Source organism: Solenopsis invicta, chromosome 6, assembly GCF_016802725.1.
Source record: "Solenopsis invicta isolate M01_SB chromosome 6, UNIL_Sinv_3.0, whole genome shotgun sequence".
Lineage (NCBI taxonomy): Eukaryota > Metazoa > Arthropoda > Insecta > Hymenoptera > Formicidae > Solenopsis > Solenopsis invicta.
In genome coordinates this window covers 22,137,135-22,155,359 of record NC_052669.1, presented here as the reverse complement: position 1 = coordinate 22,155,359, position 18,225 = coordinate 22,137,135, and the positions used below count along the sequence as shown (strand labels likewise).

Genomic DNA, 18,225 nt, shown 5'->3' with positions numbered 1-18,225 from the left:
ACTGCATTATTTTTACAAATAATAACCAAATCCATTTTCGAACAGACTATTAATCAAAAGATATTTGATATTAAATATAACATTTGCATGAAATATAGCGATTTCTAATTTTATTCAAAATTTATAACAAAAGTTATTAAAATTAAAGTATAAGATAAATAAAAATTTTTATTTATTTTATTTAATTAAGAGAAATGAATATTAAAAATAAATTGACTAAACAATAATACTGTGCGATAAATTTTAGAAAACAATTCAGACAAAATAATTCTTATAGATATTTTGTCAGTGAAATCGTATTCGCTAATAAAATTGTTCTATCACGTCATATTTCAAGGAAAATTATTAAAATCAAAATTTTTATTCTATTGTTTAAACAATCGTTGTTCAAATAAATTATATTTGACAATTTTGACAATGTGTTTATTATCGGAGATCCAAGATAATGTTATATGCATGTAAATTACGTAATGTTACTAATATACGTTTAAATTATGTAAGCTGATAATTTTTCCTTTTTTTTTTTATTATTATAAATTTTAATTTGCATAAAACAGTTAATACAATATGTGAATTTTATAGGTTTTAGATTGTTGGGAACAAATCTGTAAATAAAATTGCTCTATCACATCACATTTTTTAGCTATTTTAGTTCAAAATTGTCATTGTTGGTAACTTACTATAAAGTCCACTTTTCTCAAATATGTGATGTAATACAGTAATTTTGTTTGCAGATTTGTTTTCATTGACAATAAATCTATAAGAATCACTTATCTTGTTTGTGGTTTGAAAAAAAGAGTTCAAATTTATCACACAGTATAATTTACATAAATTGTTTAATCACATTATATCATTTGAACAATTATTTATGCAACATTTGGAAATGTATTGGGTTCAATTACTTAATGAACAGAGCATTTGCTTTAGCACTGATAAAAAGTATTCGGTCTAAATTGACTTTAACCGCCAACGGAAATCAATTTCGTTGCAACTGTTTCAATTCTTGACAAAGGGATTCCTTCTACAGGGAATGCGACTGTCACCGCATGTCCACATTTAACAATACTCTCGATGCACATCGGTCGGTGCATTCCAGCAATGGTTCACGAGCTCGACTGAAAAGCTGCTAACAAAAGCAGTGCTGTATCTTTGTCGCAATATCTACATTCAAGAATATATCACGATTTTGACATTGTTAGAGAAGAATAGTGATAGATGTAACGCAATCGCGACATACATACATGCAGATGAGGTTTAAGTATTTCAATAGCCTATTATTTCCAAGATTAAATAATCAAAACAAATCTTACTTTACACGTAAAAATATATGAAATAATATTACATAAATACACAGGAAATAATATTCCATAAATGTAATTTGTATTTAAAAACGTTTATTATGTGTTTATTATGTGTTTATAATTATAATATTACAATTATGGTTTTGATTTTAATTACAATTTTTAAAGCTAAAAGGAAAATATTTAATTTATATCATTATTATAACTTTCTCTTTTGATAACAGTTATTAATGAATGTGTTGGGAACTGTCGCATGTCGTTGCTGGAGAAAGATTTGTGCACAATTTGATATCATTTAAACAAAAATACAGATTCTCATATTACTCGAACTACATTTATTGTTACACACACACATACGTGCTTATACGATAGCGATGAATGAGTGCGCAAAACGAAAGATCATATTTCTCGTGGGTTCGCTGTGTAAGCGTAAATATTGCGTAGATCAAACAGAGCATTGGTGTCAACGGGGAACCAGCTATGTCACACAGAATCCTGCTCCATTCGGCGGCTGGGCGGGAATGCCGCGTCTGTTCATACGACAAGCGTGCTCTTCCAGGCGCTGAGCGGCAATATTGTTATCTTGCTTGTTGAAGCTCCACAGGCGTTCGGCCGCTGCGCTTGCACGTGGCCAGATCCTCGGATGCACGTTATTTCTGAAAATAAACGGTGGCTCTCTCAACGAGAACACTTGACGCATACCTCGTAATCGTTTCTTTACCAGAAAAAATAATCGTTTGCATAGTATTTTTATTCTTTGATATATTTTTCCAAGAAAAAGCTATGAGTGTTTGAAATTATCAGTGTTTGTCAGTATCTATATATAAATATCTAGATAATTATTTAGATGAAATGACTTTATTTTATCTTTATCTTTAGATTATCATAATGTATGCTATCTTCATCTTTATCGTAGATTAAGGAAGTATTAGCTTTTTCAAATTATCTTGGTTCTAAGTTAATGTGACAACAACGAGTATATAGTATTGTCTTTAGCTTTAAATTATCAGTAATCTGAACGAGAGAATTCTTTTGTATTTATAATAGATTGCATAGATTAGAAAATAGCACACAATATAAAAATTGCTCCAAAACTATAAATAGTTTAAAAAATTTCACAAGAAACTTTGTCAGTTATTACAATGTGAATATATAATGAGTCTTTATATATTCCCTTTAAATATTTAATGATATATTTATTTGAATATATAATTATATATTTCCCTCTAGATAATTTTAAATTATTTAGACACAACACTGAAAATTATTTTCAAGGATGGTACTTACAACTGGGAAAATACTGAAAAAAATCGAGAATTTTTAGGGAACTTTTTTGAACTTGAAAGTCATGGATTTTCATAGAATTTTATTAGTACTTAAAAAATTTTGTTTAATTTTACTTTTAAGTTTAAATTTTATTTTTTTTTTACAAAATTATTTTTGATCTTTTTTTTATTGATAATGTAAAATACCAATCGATTAGCAAACATGACATAAATATAACATTTATATACGTATTATATTATTTTATATTATTTTCCCGTATAACACGCAAGTTATTTTAAAAAGTTAGTAACAATAAAAGAAAATACGTCGATCTGAATCGGTGTTGTGTGTGTTTAATCAACTTTTTACTTTCAATAAGTTAGATGTGTGTATTGCAGAGTTATACGGTATTTATAATAGTTCATATTGTTTCCCAGTAAGCAGAAAATTATTTATATCATATTATTACAATGATGTTCACCAACATATAATGTTTGCAAATATATCGTATTTAATCGTATATAACATCAATATGAATTTCGATCATGACATAGAGATAATGTTTTCAAAATGTTTCAACAATGTTTTGAAGATGTATTAAATAACCTTTTTGCATGTTTATGCAATAGATAGATTGAATGATAGATAAATATTTATTTATGTACTTGTATTGATACTTATTTCTGTTATACAATTTTGCTAAATGATCTTAACGTTTCGATTTTGTTATGACAACCTACATAATAATTATTTTCTTTCTGTTTACACCAAAATATATTACTTAGTTCTTTGTTACCGCATCTAAATTTTGCTGTAATATTTTGAAAATCTTTGACAATGTTTCTTTAAATATTCTGGAATTTCTGTTCTGCATAATCCCTTATACTTTTTCTCATATGTAGAAATTTTGATTTTATTATATTATTGTATTTGTTTTCTGGATTTCTATATATTTTTTTTCATTAGTGTTCAATTTCTCGTGTTCTTCCTCCCTTTTCTAAAGATTTTTAACTTCTATACTACCGACATTCTATTCCTATGAAAATACAATTCTTTTTCCAACTTCCATCTCTTTTTATTTTTCTTGTTTCTTTCTCTATTTCTCTCAAGCACTCTATCAATATTTTATATTATTCGATTTCTCCCTAACTTTTTATCAAATGTGATTGCTCTTTTACCAGATTTTATCCTTATAAGTTGTTTTTTCATTTTCTCTCTAACTATATGTTGTTGTTTATACAATATTATTAAAAAAAAAACGTTAAAAAGAATACATATAAAATCAACATTTTTATGAGTTACTTTAATATTTCTTGCTTACTGGGTTCTTTTTAGTAATTTCTCAAATTTGATAATCCAAACTTAAACAGCTTTTCTTTATGATTGTATGAGGAAGATTAAAAGCGTATAATAAAATAAATTTATTTCAAAACTACGTTAAAAAGTTTTTAATCTTACTTGGAATTTTGAATAAAATTCCTAGAAAATCCAAGAATTCTCAAGGAATTCTTTTACTAAATTTGAACAAATGCTGTGTCAAATGAGGAAAGAAAAGGGATTAACTTACTTGTCGACGAACTCTGCCCACATGCAGGTTTCACCGCCGAGCATCAGATGTGTGGCATTAAATGCATTAGCAAAATCAAAAGGATCACAATTGTAATACTTCTCCCAGTCTCCACCACCGGCAATGTGGTCCAGATACCAGCAGGATGACAGCAAGACCGGGTGTCCTGCCATCGTTGCTCTCTCTAGCTCCTTTTGCCAAAATGGTAGTTTCCAAACGTGAACTACGGTGCTCGCGGGCACCTCAACTCCATTATCGAAAACCTATAAACCGTGCATCGTACGTACATATTAACGTAATGTCTTGTAATAACAAGCGATACTATTTATATCTCATGTAATAATAATCATATCGCGGAGATGTCTATTATTTTAATTATCAAGTTTTTTAAAAAAATAAAATTCACCTCTTGCCATACAATAGTGTTGGCTTCCAGCGAACTGCTGATCGCAAGTACTTTGGCTATATATTCGTTCTCGAGCAGTTCATATCTATTAGACATATTGTGCTCCTTCATGTATTCGACAATTCTCGGATTGCTGGCCCAGCAATCGAAGGGTACTTCGTCGCCACCGAGGTGGAGATATTGATCCGGGAATACTTGCACGATTTCGGAGAACAAATTCCGCACGAAGTCGTAGAGCGATGGGTTTGTTGGGTTCATCGGACCTAGTTTACCGTTCGGTTTTCCGGAAGAATCTAACGGATATACAAATGGGGGCTAATGTACATTGCTAAAGAAATTTTAATAAGCAACGTAGATAAAAATAGGTCTACGTTGAATCTTTCAAAATTATTATTCATCTCTGAACACTTGGATTTTTGTTAGAACGTTACGACTGACTAATAAATTATATTTTCTTCATTTACCGTAACACGTCGTCAGTAATTCCGGATAGGCTATACCCCATGATCTAGTGTGACCAGGTGTGTCGAACTCGGGCATCACACGAATCCCTCGTAATCTCGCGTAGTCGACAACTTTCTGTACGTCATTAGGCGTGTAGATCATCAAGGGATGGTAAGCGCCTTTGGCAGACAGGTCGGGATACCTGGTGCTCTGATACGGGAAACTGTTGTCGTCGACGATGTGCCAATGAAGGACGTTTAGCTTGTTGTACGACATTGCGTCCAGTGTCAACAGTATGTCAGATAGGGGTAGATAATGACGAGAGGTATCGAGCAGGAGACCGCGATGTGGCAGTTTTGGTTCGTCCAGGATGGTCTGGCATTTTACTTTCAACTGTAACGTGCGTGATTCAACGTTGATTCAGACGTTTAGATTAAAGATCATAATATCGGTACAGCAAAATTATACGGAAACTATTAATTATACATAAAATCTACACTTTTTGAAAGTTGCTTTACTGTAGATAAGTTTCACTTACACAGTTAAGGCTAAAAGAAGTTATAGATGTTTCTCACAAGAAAATAAAAATACGAAAGAAATATTATTTTTACAAATATCTATATAGGTTTTTTAATACGATACCTTCTTATTTCTTGGAATCTAAACATTGCACTTTATTAATACTGATAAAAATGTTATCTATTTAGATAACAAAAGAAGTAAAAATTTATATAGTATATTCATGGCTTATGTAATATATATATATAAAATAAAATCTACTGAAAACAAATTCTTCAAAAGTAGAAACAAAATTTGCACAAATTTTTTTTTAAATCTATGTAGATTAAATAATAAATATATTATTAATAATATTACATCATTTTACACGCAGTTTTCTAAAATTGTTTTATTTATACTTTCCTTTTTCTTATTTTTTTCATAATACTGTTTTAAACATAAAAACGGGGGCGTAAGGTATCACACTTGTCGATTAGATAGATTATAAAGATAGTAAAACCATCTAAGATAAAGGACACATATTTATGACATTTATTAAGTAAGCAACCTGATATAATTTTTATATATTGTCGCATTACATCTTGCATCTTGTGGAACTGAATAAAACAAGATTTTGCAAACTTGTGTAGACCGTGACCTATTTTGTAAAATAGCAAACATTCTTGATTTATCTAGTTTCAGCAAAATATGAAAAAGCATGGAATAGAGTAAATTAACTACTTATTTACACTACTTTATTTAAATTAACTTACTCCTACTTTTTAATTTTTTATTGAATATAATTTTGTAGATTTATTTTTATAATAGCATATAAATATGTGAAAAAAATGCGTTTATTTTTTATTTCTATTGATAACAGCTTTGACGTCGACATTGACGTAAATTATAATTTTCATGCGCAAAAAGTTTGTCAATCGTAAATGATGTCAAAACTATATTTAGTTCTTTTTTATTTCATCACTAAAAAATTTTTCGCGATTCTTTCCCAGATTTTAAAAAATCTTGTAGGTCTATTTTGTAATTTTTAACGACACTTCAGTATCGTTACAGTATTGTTGTGTGAATATCATATGATAAAAGAGTTGCACAATGATACTATAACGATACTGAACTATTGTTAAAAGTTACAGAATAGGTCTACTGGGACGAAATATTTTTATAATCTACAAAAAAAGAACCATTTTATATTGAAATAAAAGGCTTTTACATTGAAAAAAATGCTATAATACAAATTAAAATGTAATTTGATTCAATTAAACGTTGATTTACGGACTGTCACAAATATATATATATATATATATATATATATATATATATATATATATATATATATATATATATATATATAAGTTGATTCAACTAAATTTTATTCATTCAACATATATTTGTTATTGTCTTTACTCAATTTTTTGTTTCATAAATATTTCCAATTAGATTTATGCTGTTGATTTACAAATATTTTTTTTTGGTGTAAGAATCCTAATATGCATCAACTTGTATTTTGTATAAATAATTAATATTAAAAAAAAAATAGGAATATGTAGCATTACTGCATACTATATTGGTTTTAAAGTTTATTTTGCCAGACACCCATTTCTGCTTACAAAAAATTTAATTATTGCAAATAACAATGTTATAAAAACTGTTACACCACTTGATTGAAGACACTTTCTAGTTTATATTTATGTTTCCAAAGTTTTATTTTCAGTTTTTGTTTAAGAAATATAATTAAAAAAGAAAGTGATATGTCAGTATCAGCGGCCTGTCATTTCGCGATTTATTCTTTTGCATATAATTTTGCATAAAAGATCCATTATTTAAGCTAAAAAAGATATATAAATATTCAAATACTTACACTCGGGCTATCGCCAGACGGTGCTAGTATCTGCGAAAAAGTCTCGAGACCACGAAGGATTCCCCACACGGATTCGGCCCATAGGACGGCGACCGATGAAGTCTCGTTTATCTCAAGCTTATCTGCAAAAGGCGTGTACCGCGATGTCAAGCGTCGTGCTAAATCGACTTGTTCGAGGAAGACGAGCACGGATAAAATCATATAATTTAGCTTGCTAATCAGTGGTCACGACCTTATGGCATTTAGTTTTAAGAGATAAGAAACTAGGAAGCAGATCAAAGTTGTCTTATTGTTTGCCTTCGTTTCAATTTCGCTGATGGTGCATTGCTTAACTCGCTCAAAAGTCTTGCGCGTGTTCGGTCTGCATTCGTCATTCCGCGCCGCGAAATCTCCTTGGTTTAATTGGACTAAATTAATTGTAATTTCCTCTGCGATCAGTTATAAATTGATTGATCGTTTCAAAGATTCTGAACATAACTATATAATGAAGACTAAATTGAAAAAAATATTGATTATATTTTCTACAAATTTATTTGTTTATTTATTTAGTAACTTTTAAAAATCAGATATATTATTTATTTATAATAAATATATTTTAATTCTTCCCACGTATGCAGGACTGTTTTCTATTGCAAAAGATTTATTTAAAAAATTATCTTTTTTATATATATAAAAATATAATTGTATATAGTGGAATTAATTAATTGGGAAAGATAAATCTATCATTTGTCTTCACTATCAATGGATAAATTTATGTCTTACAACTTAATAATATTTTTTATTTTTATTATTTATGATATATTAAATTATTACACATATTATTTAATAAAATTTGTCCGAATCATCAAATCGATTTTAAACTAGCTTTTTTGCTATTTCTGATAAGGAGAGATGTCATTAAGGACTACAAAAATCCAATTTATGCGCACGCAAGCCCGTTATCGACGCAAATCGTCAAATGTTAGGTCGGGGTTACGAATGAGCTGCTGCTGACTGGTATCATTCAATTAATTTGTTAGTGCACTACCTATTACTTTGCAAATGCACAGACAAAGAGAGTAACTGCACACAAAACACGCATTAGGATGCGTTATCATAAATTTATAAAATGAGTTGAAGGTTTTATGCCATCAGCTAATTAATTAGATAGAAAAAGTTGTTATATATCTGTTTAAATCTAATTAAATTAAATATATCTGTTTTAATCTAAAAGTAAATTTAAATTAAATGCAAAGGTGCGCAAATAGCCAACTAAACTTACTATTTTTTTTTTAATCATTTTCAGTTATTTGAAATATGCTTACAGAAGTGAACAAATTACAAAAATTGAATTTAATTTCATATAAACTTACAAGTTTCATTCATGTACAAATGTGGCCAATGTTCTCCGTCCTGTTCACATGGTTGCAAAAAACGGATGCTTAGGGCCTCAAGAATGCCTTTAAAGTGAGGATCGTCTCGGACGGATGTTCTTGGTTGCCCTTCCGTGACTAACCTTGCTATCCTAGCTTCCGTCAAAATAATTCTCGTATACCGTTCTATCGCTTCGGTCACGATATCGCATGTCTCGCCGTTCACCTTTGAACATAACAATTTTAAATTATTTTAAATAATATAAAACCCAGTTCACATTTTAATAAAATTCAAAAAAATATATAACAATCCACCGTGCCTAAATTAAGATAATTTATTTCTTACTACAAATAAATTTTAATTTACTTTAGAGCCGGTATTCATAATTGTAAATAATTTTCAATCTTGATTGAAAGAAAAAATAAATGTATGAGTGAATCTGTAATTAATTACGCTTTTAATCAAAGATTGAAAATTATTTATGACTATGAATACCGGTTTTAAAGAACTAGTAATTAAAAAGGTAAAGAAATTGTTATAGAAATTGAGATATAATATTGTATATTTTAAGAAAATTAATTTTGAATAAATTTTTTGCAAAGCTGTAATATAAAAAATTGTAAACAATTTTCTATATTACAAAAATATTTCAATATAAAGAATTAATATATTCATTAAAATATTAATATAAATTGATATATTTGTTATAATATATTTATACGGAAAGAACAATTTCACTGTAACATCTAAAAATTTAGTTGAATACAAATCAGAAATTAATTTTATGTCGGATTATCAAAATAATTATGTAAGAGTTTCAAGCATGATGATACAAAAAATTTTGACAGTTCAGCAATTAGTTTAAACGTCCAATATAAATTTTTTAATAGTTTACCCTTAATTATTTTTAGATCTTCATTTCAGCAAAATTGTCTTTTCTGTATAGTATATACGTAATCACAAAAATAATAAAACAATGAACTTTCAAAGTTCAAATAGTATGAAAATTAGGGCTAATCAGAGTATAGCACAATTATTAAAGCGCAAATTAAATTATAAACACGTTCAAAATTAATTGTGAATAAATTCATAAATTAAATAAAAGGCGAATGTTACGATTCTCTTTAGAATTATCTCAGTTCAACAACGGTTAAGTCATTAGCGAGTTGCTAAATTCGAGGTGGCATCCTTCAATTGCAACGTGTAATGTCAGAGGAGATGAAATATTTCCCCTGAAAATGTATATGACAAACTACTAAAGATGACTGATATGTTAATTAACCGGAATTGTCTAAACGTCACTCATCCGGAAACACTGAGAATCTGTAGAGAAGCTTTGAATATGAATATATTCCAGTTCGATACATAAACACAAAATTCCGCAGAAAAAATGCGATTACTGTTCGAAATCTAATATGTATCTGTCCGTTATACATTATTTTAAATCAATTAAATAAATAAGATAACAAGAAATGTCAAGATGGTAAAGATATAAATAAAGAAAAATAAAAATAAAAGTGTGACATATCAAACAATAACAGAATGCAAATAAATTAAGTGTGATGTGTCATACAGTAAAAATTTTTAAACAGATTCAGATTCAGATAAAGAGATTTAGATAAATTAAGCCAAGTAAAGTCAAATAAATAAAAAGAACAATAAATTCTTTGATAATTTGATTAAAACTAGTAAATATGCATGATGTAAGCTTTTGGTATTCGATTGTAAATTAAGACTGTTATTTTTCATTTAGATGTAAAGTATTTTTAATACTAATTTAATCTTATATATATATATATATATATATATATATATATATATATATATATATATATATATATTGTGTGTGTGTTCGAATTAATTTCAATACATGTGAAATATACGTAAAAATATAATATTAAATATATTGTTAGTAAAAATTGTTAGTAAATATTGTATACAAATTTATTGCATATTGTGCTTTTTTACATTTGACAAAATAATAACTTAAAACAGTCGGTACATGTGTGCACGCAAGTCTTATTATTTTATTACTGAGAAAATGCTGTGATAATATTGAAAGTGATGAAAATTATGTACAATGACTTATTAATTCGTCTAAATAATTCAATATGAATAAATCAAAGCAAAGATTTAAAGACTTATCACATTTTATTTGCTGAATCAGAGTAATGACTGTCAAAAGAATTTAACATTTTGGCATAGTTCATGAAGAAGAAGATACTTATAAAGAAAGAGAAATCACAGATAAGAATACTTACACGGAAATCAAAGTTTAACGGTCGCAATAAATAGAAGTCTGCTTTGACCATACGCATTTTCGGCATAGGCCACAGTTCGCCTTTCGTAGCTGGGACCCATGGACCCGCGTTTGAATGCAACGAAGAGATTTGTTGTGATACGGCGGCCACCAAAACCAAAACGATCCAAACGCGGCTCCACATATTTGTTTTTAGTTAAAAAGAAACGATTTAGGTGCACGATCGAGGAACGATGCGACTCCAACGAGTGGTCATCGTCTACTGACGATCGCAGGATGCCGGAGAACGCACGTATATACGATAGTGGTAACGACCTTAGCCTGCGCCACTTAAGTTTTATCACTTTGGTCCCCGAGAGCTTCACGGTCAAGTGAGAATAACCAGTCCTCCTGGCCGTCACAGTTGCCGTTTTATCCTTAAATCGTTTATCCAAAAAGTCTTATCACATCCTACGTATAATTAATAGACATAAAAAAAATCAAGACAACTAATTTTAATATTTTATTTTTTGAAAGAAGAGAAGAAATTAGAAGAATTAAAAGAATCATAGAATTTAATTTTCTTTTTTATTAATATATTATATAAATGCATACTTGTTTAATGACACTTTTATTTTTCGCGTTAAATTTTTCATTTTGCGATCGTAATAATCGGTTAAAAAGCAGATGACTCCATTTTACATATCTTGTCCATTATTTTTTGTCATTTTTAGTTGATGTATAAAGATAATACATAAAAAAATAAATATAATTGCAAGAAGGATATAAGATTAGATAAAATAGACTTCGTGAGTATCGGATAATTAAAAAGTCACATTTGCAAATTAATCGTGAAATTGATATCTTCTGTTTTTGATTGCTAGATTTTAATCTATCTTCAGGTCAAATAGAAATCATATAGAGTTTGTCAAAACTTTTCTATTTTAAATTTTAAACAAGAAGAAGAACCTACTAAGATTATTGTTATAACAACAAAAATATTTTTAATTGCTTTCAAAATGATATTAAATACTTAACGCAAATATGTAAACATTTCTTATCTGGAGTTTTATCTATATTGTTTAATCTTTTTGTTACAAATTTATTATTGTTTTGGGGCGTTATTTAATTAATTATCTTCACATGTTGACAGATTCACAATACTTTTATCAAAGATATGATATAACAATGAGTGTTTTTTACTTAAAAGAGATTTTTAACTTTATCTCGTGTCTATTAGAAATTTATAATTTATTTTTTGTATTATAGTTTAAAAGAAAATTAAGGAGCGCGAAAAACATTACATTATCTATTAATTCTATCGTAGCTTTAAATATACTAATATCTGTTCTTTTCTTGATAAGCGTTACATGCGTAAAGAAATCCCCTAGTTTATCGACAATATATTATTTACAAGTGATGCCGCGCGTATCTTGCCGGGCACGAGATCGCATTATCGCAATTGTATCATTATCAAAACATTACCAGAATGCTACAAACAGTCGAGTGCAAAGATCAATGGTCTCTCGCTATGGCATCGGCATCGTGAATTATTATGGTGTAGTGATCGATAGCTCGATAATATTTTTCCGCTCATTCTAATTGCCATGATTTGTCCATTTAAACGTCATGAAACTCATAGCGGAAAATATATAACGGCTAAATTCATTTCGATTCGTTCCGAATAACACATTTCGATACGCTCTCGAGCGAACGTTACACAAAAACACGCCTTTTCCTGCTTGATTAATCGTTCTTCGCGTAATCCTCTGTATTTAGAAGATGTAGGTCAATCGGATGACTTAGTTCAATCGAGTTTGAAAACAAAATAAAATAAAGTAAGAGCAATGTAAAGAGTAGATCTTAAAAATTACGACTAATCTTTAACTCGATATCACATATATTTATTTATATCTGTTTTATCAATCGCATCAATGGGTTTTCTTCGTGGGCTAACATAATTTGCAATCACTATAATAATATATAATCACAAACGCAATTATGTTCAAGGTAAAACGTAATATAAAATTGCGTTTGTTGTATATCCGGGACTATACAGAACACTTTGGTAAGCATGGCAATTATAGAATCATGTCATTAGCATCACGGACCTGTATTACATATGTTATTTGTATGCATACGTGCTTTATCATTCTGGGATTTTTTCAACAAATGCAGCTAATTATTTATCAGCTAACTCATCAGCACTTAGCATACTAGTTTCTGAATTTTTCTCATTGAGTTTTGCTTAAAAAGCAAAAATGCATGTTAAATAAAAAAAATCTATAATTGTGAATTACATAAAAATTATATTGATGAAATTTTTAGAAAATATTAAAAAAAATCATAAATTTTTAAAATTTCTGCAAACGCATTTAAATCAAGGAACTATCTTTATTTATTAAGATTTTGTAAATCGTATATTTTAATATTGCATATTTTAGAACGTGTTACATAATTTATGAGCTAAATTTACATTTGCGTTTGGCGCAATATTATTGTAAGGCCAGATTAAACGCGCAATCAGGAGTACGTGTTAATCGCACCGCTCGATACATCGCAAATCTTTTTCTCAAACGGTAACTACTTGCACCGCCGTTGTACACTTAGTACCACTTTATTACATCAGAGAAGCCGCCTTAATCCAATTTCATGACGATACGCTACTGCTCGGTGAATCGTAGCTTCATTGATTGCGACGCTCGTACGCTGGGTCGACGGTCGTCAGGGGGAGAAGGGAGAAGAAAATCCAAACGGAACGTGCATTCAGGGTTGGAATATGGGGTGCCCCAGACTTGTGCACTGGTAACCTCTCTTACGTAAAGCTATTTTTATTAAAAATGGTTGCAGCTGCAAGCGATAACACAACTCGTGTCAAAGATCACTTTATAATAAATCTGCAAACTTTTATGACTTCTCTGGAACATGTTTTCCTGATACTAACATTATTAATAAATTTTTTTTAAATCAATATAAAAATGATGTAAATTAATAAAGTAAGTTTAATAAAATATCAGCAACAATAATAATGTTAAGATATTCAAGTACAATACATTAGAATATCTTTTGACAATTATTTAAAATACAGCGTGCCAGTGGTTAAGAAATAAACTTTTGCTACTCGTCATTAAACGTCTTTTCTGTTTCTATTTAAAAGTAATAGTTATTCTTTTAAAATAAAATAAAATAAAATAAAATAAAATTTTTAATAAAATCTTAAGGTTTTACTAGTTTATTAGTACAAATAATTTTAACAATTTTTCAAATACTACTGTTTTAATGTTCTAGTATAAGCTTCTTATCACTTTAAACGAACGCGCGTTCGAAAATTCTTAAGGTCAAAAATTTTCTTTTTAAAGTTTGCCACTCAGTGGCAACGCGTGGAGCATGGTATCCTGTACTCTAGCCTACACATGGATCCGCGCGTGCTACTGCGCATTGAAGAGCCACCCTGAAGGAGGGGTGTCCACCATAGAGCTTGTCGCGCCGCCGGAGGGGTGGTTGGGAACGATCAACGGTGAGGGGATGTGATTGGGATAGTGAAGGGGTTGACGGGGAAAATCGAGGGTGGTACGCCTCGGCGTCGTGGCCGTCGCGATGACGTTGGTGACGTCGATCGGTGGCGCTGCCGATGCTTTTACCTTCGCCCTCCAACGCGTGTGTACGTGTACGCGTGTATACATGTGCGTGTATTTGTACGACGATTATAGTGACGTACGTAGAGGGGTAGGGACGTAACTCGCAGTGACGCTTCCACGAAGGTAGCGCCAATGATGGAAGAGCCGGCAAAGGTGGAGGTGGCGATGGTGGTGGTGGTGGTTAGCGATGGTAGCGGTCTCGATGGTAGTGGTACCAAAGGGTGGCCTCTCTCGCTCGGTCGTAGCCGGCATTAGAGAGCACTTTCTCAGTGCGCGCGGATCCGTCGCGCGCCGAGACGCTCCTCCGCGACGACGGTGGTAGTCTTTGATACATACACATGCATACGTCTACGCGCCGGCGAATGGGGGAGTAATCACGGTCTTGCGCAATCGCAAGTGTACGTAGGTGTGTGTTTGTGTGTGTGTGTGTGTGCAAGTGTACGCGTGCGGAGTGGCTAGCCCGTGTTCGACTGCGCGAACGAGGAGGACAGAGATAGGGAAGGGGTAGAGAGAGGGTAGAGAGAAAAGAGCAAGCGGGGAAAAGACATAGAGAGGGTGGGTAAGGGTGCGCGAGGGTGGCGGCAAACGCCGGTGGCGGTAGCGGCGGCGGCGGTGGCGGCGGTAGCGGCATCAGTGCACGGAAGTGGTTGTGCTCCGGTAGTGGACGGTGGATAGTGTAGTGCGGTTGGTCGATTGGATCGGTTGGCCGGTGGTTGATTCGCCGTCCGTTTCGCGTTGCCGTCGTGTCTCACCGGAAGCCGGGCGGAACGACGTTTCGAGCATCGTGTCCACGAGGCGCGGACGGCGAGACGACGACGGGACCGCAAGAAAGGAGAAAGAGAGAGAGAGAGAGAGAGAAGAGACAAGAGAATGAGATCGATAAGGAGGAACCTTAGGCGCTGGTTTCGCGAAACGGGAACGACGGTGTGCGACGCGTGAAGAGAGGAGAGATATATATCCTCTCCTCCTCTCCTCTTACTCCAGCCCCCGAGATTGAGAGGGTGCGCGTGTGTGTATGTGTAGTGCGCCGACAAGGAGCGCACGCGACGAAAGCGGGACACACGCGTGTAGTACGCGCGCACACGTACTCACGCAGGCGCGAGTGCGCGCAGGCGAGTGAGCGAGCCGTCGTCGCGCCGCGCCGGCACACGAGGGTGGAACGCGAGGTCCGCGAGGAAGGAACGCGGCGGCCGCCGCCGGCTCGGTTCGTCGACTTGGCTGGCTCGCGAAAGGGCGGTTCTTGGATCCGGATGGGAGCGCGACGCCGCGACCGGAGGCCGAGGGAGAGAGCGAGAGAGACCGGAAGAGGGAACGGGAGAGGATTCGTTCGTTCGTTCGTTCATTCGCGTCGTGTCGGCCGCTCAGCGAGACAGGAAGGTGGAGGAAGAGGGAATCGACTGCCTCTTTTTCTCTCTCTCTCCCCCCCTCGATCTCTATTCGCCCTCGCTCGATGGGCTACGCCGCCGAAAGAAGGTCAAAGATCGATTCTCGGGCCGACGAGGGTCGTGACCTCGCCGTACGCCGCCGCCGAGTACGAAGTGACCCACGCGCGTAGTAGTACTATCCGCTAGTAGTAGTACGCCGGCCAGAAGCTCGGAAGTATTGTATTCGGTGAGGAGGCGAGGTGGCGGTGGCGGTGGCGGTGGCGGAGTGGCGGTGGGTGGAGAGAGGATCGATCGGGCGGAGGATCATCGTCGCGATGCAAGGATGAGGTCGATCGACCGGCAGAGAAGGGACCGTCGAACCGGCGACTTTTGTTGAGATCGACGATACCACGCACGGTAGCCAACCGTCTCTCTCTCTCTCTCTCTTTTTGTCTCTCGCGTACGAGAGAGAACGAGGACCGAAACGATCACGTCAATGCACGTCGTCCACGAACGCGCCATCGCACGTAGAGTAGAAACGTTCGCGCGCATCCCATCGGGGCACGACAACGACGGCGTGTCCGCGATTTGGCGTGGAAGATCGCGGAGGCGCAAGGAGATCGGAAAGGTATCGTCGGCCGTAGCCGGATGCTGGAGCACGAAGTTGGGGACGGAGCGAAGATCGAGTCGCCTAAAGAAAGGCGATCGTCGAGATTCCGGCGCGTGAAGCAACACACCTCTATCCTCCGGCTGTTACCCTAACTGAAAGCTCGGATAGGCCGGACGGACGGGAAAACGCTCGTTGATCGAATCACCCGTTGCGAACAATCGGGCTGATATGAGCGTGAAGACGGACGAGGGTGACGAGAGACAGGGGAACTGTCTCAGCGAGGCGTGACAAAGCCACTACGGAAATTTACAAGTCCGAATTATATAGAAGCCTCTTGGGAAATCGGGAAACGAGCATTGTCGAAGAACGAGAGGAGAGAGAGAGAGAGAGAGAGAGAGAGAGAGAGAGGAAGAGAAAGAAAAAGACGCGTGGATCGCATTAATCGCACCAAGCGATCGCGAAAGAAAAGAAGAAGGAGGAGGACGACGGAATACCGACCATCATCGACGAGACGACGTTGACGAGACTTTGACGACACTGACTCTAAGACGTTCTCCCGCGCCTACGAGGAGGAGGAGGAGGTACGGCTATTCGCCGAGGTTTCCCGTAGAATGTCACGGGACCCTTACTCGAGCAGTGGCGTGATCGGTCCCGGTGGTGGCACACGTTCGCCACGCAGCGGTCGTCGCGTGGGCGAACTGCCGACCGTTGATCGCAGCCCGTCGCGAAGTTATGCTAGCGGTCGTGGCAGTCCGCTCGGTGGTCGTAAGCAACGGGGAACACGTAGTGGCAACAATTCGCCGGAGCACCTAGGCTACGGCTACCATCACCATCAGCTGGGCAGCCCGTACTACTCCCGCGACGAGGACCTCGGCAGTCCCGTGATGCTCGAGGAGAGGGGCAGGAGTATGTCGACCGGGGGCGGTGGGGGCGTACATCACCGATCCAGAAGCGCCTCGAGACCCGCCATGTCCAGCTCGGCGGGCATGGTAGCGCGTTACACTAGCCTCGATCGTGCCTCCGCTGGCGTTCTCGATCATGATCGGGAATTCATGCCGATACGCGAGCCGAGTCGCGAACGTAGCCGCGATCGCGGACTCTACCTGGAGGACGAGCTATACGGTTCCAGGTCGGCGCGTCAGAGTCCGAATCCGCACATGCTGCGCGACGGCGGAATTTACATCGGTGAGCTCCAGCACCAGAACAACGATCTGCAGCGCGAGCTCGGCAACCTGAAGAAGGAACTCGAGCTGACGAATCAGAAGTTGGGCAGCTCGATGCACAGTATCAAGACCTTTTGGAGTCCGGAACTCAAGAAGGAACGGGCCTTGCGCAAGGAGGAGAGCACCAAGTATAGCCTCATCAATGAACAACTCAAGATGCTCAACTCGGAGAATCAGGTCAGTCGACAACTACACCGTCTCTACACTCACCTCTGGACCGGTCGATTCGCGCGATGCTCGGTTTAGCCTTGCGAGCGCGTGTGCCGCGCGCCGCTCGCGTCTCCGTGTGCGTCTGTGGTCGCGTCATCGTAGGATTCGATTATCGGATTCCGTTGGTCCCACACGAATACTAGCTGCCACACTGTGTGCGCGCGGGATGTATGCTTATAATAGCATCATCGAAGCGTCTCGTTTCGCCAATTAAAATACGAGAGGTGATG

At 35.4% G+C, this 18,225-nt stretch overlaps 2 protein-coding genes across 3 annotated transcripts in view; one reads left to right on the top strand and one right to left on the bottom strand.

Moving 5' to 3' along the window:
• Positions 1 to 1,381: 1,381 nt before the first annotated feature.
• LOC105203842 (beta-hexosaminidase subunit beta) lies at positions 1,382 to 11,250 on the bottom strand. Its single transcript, XM_026135815.2, has 7 exons — positions 10,973 to 11,250; positions 8,711 to 8,936; positions 7,359 to 7,480; positions 5,005 to 5,377; positions 4,541 to 4,833; positions 4,135 to 4,397; positions 1,382 to 1,957 (listed from the first exon to the last, which is right to left on the bottom strand). The coding sequence occupies exons 1-7, from the start codon at positions 11,153 to 11,155 to the stop codon at positions 1,780 to 1,782; spliced, it is 1,638 nt and encodes a 545-aa protein (XP_025991600.2). The 5' UTR covers positions 11,156 to 11,250; the 3' UTR covers positions 1,382 to 1,779.
• Positions 11,251 to 14,677: 3,427 nt separating this feature from the next.
• Positions 14,678 to 18,225, top strand: part of LOC105203844 (ELKS/Rab6-interacting/CAST family member 1) — an 85,138-nt gene continuing 81,590 nt past the window's right edge. The window contains exon 1 of one of the 2 annotated variants that reach the window (XM_039450757.1): positions 14,678 to 17,962. In XM_039450757.1, coding sequence (XP_039306691.1) covers positions 17,174 to 17,962 — 789 coding nt within the window. In that variant the 5' untranslated portion in view covers positions 14,678 to 17,173. The remainder of the gene's footprint in view (positions 17,963 to 18,225) is intronic. The other variant, XM_011172764.3, reaches the window with a different exon arrangement.